The following is a 3194-nucleotide window of genomic DNA, read 5'->3' as shown; positions in this document are numbered from 1 at the left end:
CGCAAGTTCGTGTCGCTGCTGGAGCGGCAGTGACTCCCATGCCGCACCCCGGCGCCCTCCAGGCTTTTCCTGGGGAAGGTGCCCCAGCTCTGTGGCGTCTGCCCCGTCCCCTGCCTGTGCCGGGAGCCCACATACTCCCATGTACGCAACATGGCTTTGATAATAAATGATTTTACTTCTGAGACCAGCTGGAACCTTTGACATTTATGTGCCCCGACCCCACATCGGGTCCCCCTTCCAGAGCAGAGCTGGCGGTGTGCTGTCTGTGTTGGGGGAGGGCTGCCCTCTGCTGCCCAGGGCCACACTGCACCAGGGTGGTCCCCAAAGGACCCACGGCACTAGGCCACTCCCTCCCAGTGCCAGGCATCTCAGAGCAGAGGCCTCATGGCTGAGTGACCCCTGGTGCAGGTCAGCATTAAGAGGGGCCAGGCTGTGAGGAGCCCAGGCCCAGCCAGGCCAGGGGACAAGCACAGGCAGGTCTGAGGAGGGCCACCAGGGCCCTGCCGCACCCAGCCCTATTGGGATAGAAGGAGCCTGAGATCATTCGATGGCTCTCACGCCCCCCTGCCCGCCCCCACCACTCCAGCGTGGGCCTTGATGGCCCCTGGAGGCAGCAGGGATGAGGCTCCTTGGGCAAAAGCCCATCCCAGCCCCAGAATCCCACCGGGAAGGAAAAGGCCTGTCCTTCCTGCCTGGGTCACCGCTCAAGGGCAATGGGACGGGCACGGCAGGCAGCCCAGACACCCCTCCTCCTCCTGCCCTGCACACCGGCTGCGCCTCTTCTTGGCTCCGAGGAGGCCCTGCCCTGCCCCTCCACCTTGGCGGGAGCAGACACAGATGAGCTGCACGGAGCCTGCCTAGACCCCACCCACCTGAAGGGGTGGGCAGAGGCTATATCTCACCTGTGTGGTCCAATGGGCACTGTATTCGTGGTCCTCTGTCCTCTTTGACCCTGACCCAGTCAGAGTGTCCCTGACAACATGACGAACACAGGCCCGCAGCAGGACGTGGAGGTGTGCGCGCGGCTGGCAGGAGCCAGCAGAAGCGAGCCCTGGCTACCTCAGCCCGCTCCTCACGGTCCGCCCTGGGAGCGCGGGGAGGGCTGGGGCCCGGGCAGGACTGAGCACGGGCCGCAGCTGCTGGGGCTCTTTGGGGATCCACTGTGCGTGTGCCTAGAGGACGGGCAGTGTTTGGGAGCTCAGAGGGAGGAGGTCTTTCCCGCTCGTTACCAGATACAGTCTCCAGGGCTGATCGGTCTGGGGGCAAACATCCAACACGTGATCTTGGCTGCAAACCGCTGCACACATCACCCCAGCTCCACAGCCAGGAGCTCGTGGGCAGCGGGCTGGGAAACGCGCAGAGCCTCAGGTCAGCAGTGAGGGCAGGGAGCTGCATGTCCTCCCCTCACCGCTGCTGGCACCAGCACCCAATGGCGCTGACTGGCATCTCGACCCTTTCCCCTTCAGCCAAAGACCGGAGGCCCTGGTCTTTCTGCTTCCATCTTTTCAGAGCAGGGGGGCTTAGAACAATGGACTTGGTTGGGGTTGGAGTCCAGCCACTTCTCCACGTGTGTCTTCTCGTCTCCCGGGCTCCCCCGAGCCTGGCCCAGCCCGGCAGCTCGCCCACCCTCAGGCCTCCGAGTGGGCAGTGGCCACACCGTCCGCAGGGCTCCGGGCCAACTGTTCTCCAGGGAGAGTCCCACTGATGTTGTGGATGGCACCATAGGTCTGCTGCAGCTGCGGGGACAGGGCTGTCCTCTCCGAGGCCAAGCCACTCAGAATCCGAGGCACGTAGGGCTGTCAGCAAATGGCGGAGTTAGTGCTTGGGTGGGGGCGGGCGTGGGATACCCCTTCTCTCCACTGCCACCCCCTCCTCCCAGCAGGACACAGAGTGCTCCTGAAGGACACATACGAAGAATCAGCAACATCAACTAGGACGCCAGGACCCAAACAGTGCCACCCGCAGAACTTCCAGCAGCCAGGGCGAAACAGAACGCACAAGTGCACAGTTCTCACGATCACACAGAAGGAAGCGCCACAGAGAAGCTTCCTCTCTTTTTCAGAGGAAACAAAGTTCCCAGCACTGGATTCTAGAATTTCTCACTTGATAGAGGAAACAAGTCTGTCTACATAGGCAGGCTTAGAACACGGTCAGTGGGACTTCTGGGATGCGGAAGGAATCTGTGTGGCTTTCGTTTCCTCCCGTTCCCAGGCAGAGTCCTGCTCCCCTGTTCCCACCCCCAGGCTGAGAGTGAGGGCGTCACCTCATGCACCTGTCCTGCCTTCCCCTTGCCGAGCCGGCACAGCCACAGCTGTGTCTCTGGGGAATGAGCCTTTCTGAGGACCTTCTCCTCTGGGGCCTGTCCAAGGACAGACACTGATAGGAGGGCCTGACACCTGGGAGGCAGCCCCTGGGAAGAACACTGCTGATGAGATCAGCCGCTGGCTTGGCCTTGCATCTGTCGCTAAGGCCAGGTCTGGGGTCCCGTGGCTCTGCTTTCCTGGTGTCTTCCTACCTCCGTGTCTTGCTCTGAAGCAGGTGCAATGTTCATTTCTTGAATTGAGAGAGGAGTTTGTGTGACACCCTCTTGGTGCCTGGCGGAGGCCCCGGCACGGGCAGGTGCACCACTGGCACTACAGCTTCATCAAACCCTAGCGCCTTGTAATGTCGCTTCCTAAAGCCCCACACTCGCCAGGCGTTAAACACGCGGAGGAGGAAAGTGAGCGGGGAACTGAAGCCAAGGGGGATGGGCACACACCCCCGGCAAGACTGATTATCTTCCCAGCGCTTAAATGTGCAGGTTAGAACATCCAGAGGGGCTGGGGATTCCTTCTCCGACCTTCATTCAGAAACTTGCCTGCCACGCGATCAAGGGACTTCTATCTTAGCGAGAGACAGTCACAGCACATTTGCCAGGGCCCATCTGGCTGGGGGTGCTACAAGCAGAGTGACAAAGGGCAGCAAGCACCGGGTTAGGCAGCACAGACAGCTTACTGTGAACGGTGGAGGCTCTCGGGCCTCTGCCTCGATTCCTTTGTCACCTGCTGGTTCTTCTGCCTGCAGACAACAGCGAAAACTTGCAGTGAAAACACAACTGATCTCCCTGAACTAACCCCCTCCAAACAGACTATTAACACCCGGAATAATAGTACCAGCTGGCACCAAGCTCCCAGGCAGCCAGGGAGGATGGGGTG

The 3194-nt window shown here is 61.0% G+C and overlaps 1 protein-coding gene across 1 annotated transcript in view; it reads right to left on the bottom strand.

Annotated features, from left to right (window-relative positions):
- Positions 1–6: 6 nt before the first annotated feature.
- The window catches only part of TMEM63A (transmembrane protein 63A), a 51600-nt gene continuing 48412 nt past the window's right edge, over positions 7–3194 (bottom strand). Inside the window, exons 20-21 of the mRNA XM_012644346.1 lie at positions 2995–3057; positions 7–1796 (exon numbers count right to left, since the gene is read on the bottom strand). Coding sequence (XP_012499800.1) covers positions 1629–1796; positions 2995–3057 — 231 coding nt within the window. The 3' untranslated portion in view covers positions 7–1628. The remainder of the gene's footprint in view (positions 1797–2994; positions 3058–3194) is intronic.

This window comes from Propithecus coquereli, unplaced genomic scaffold (genome assembly GCF_000956105.1).
Source record: "Propithecus coquereli isolate 6110/MARCELLA unplaced genomic scaffold, Pcoq_1.0 Scaffold210, whole genome shotgun sequence".
NCBI lineage: Eukaryota > Metazoa > Chordata > Mammalia > Primates > Indriidae > Propithecus > Propithecus coquereli.
The sequence above is the reverse complement of the archived record's forward strand: the minus strand, read 5'-3'. Positions and strand labels throughout refer to the sequence as shown.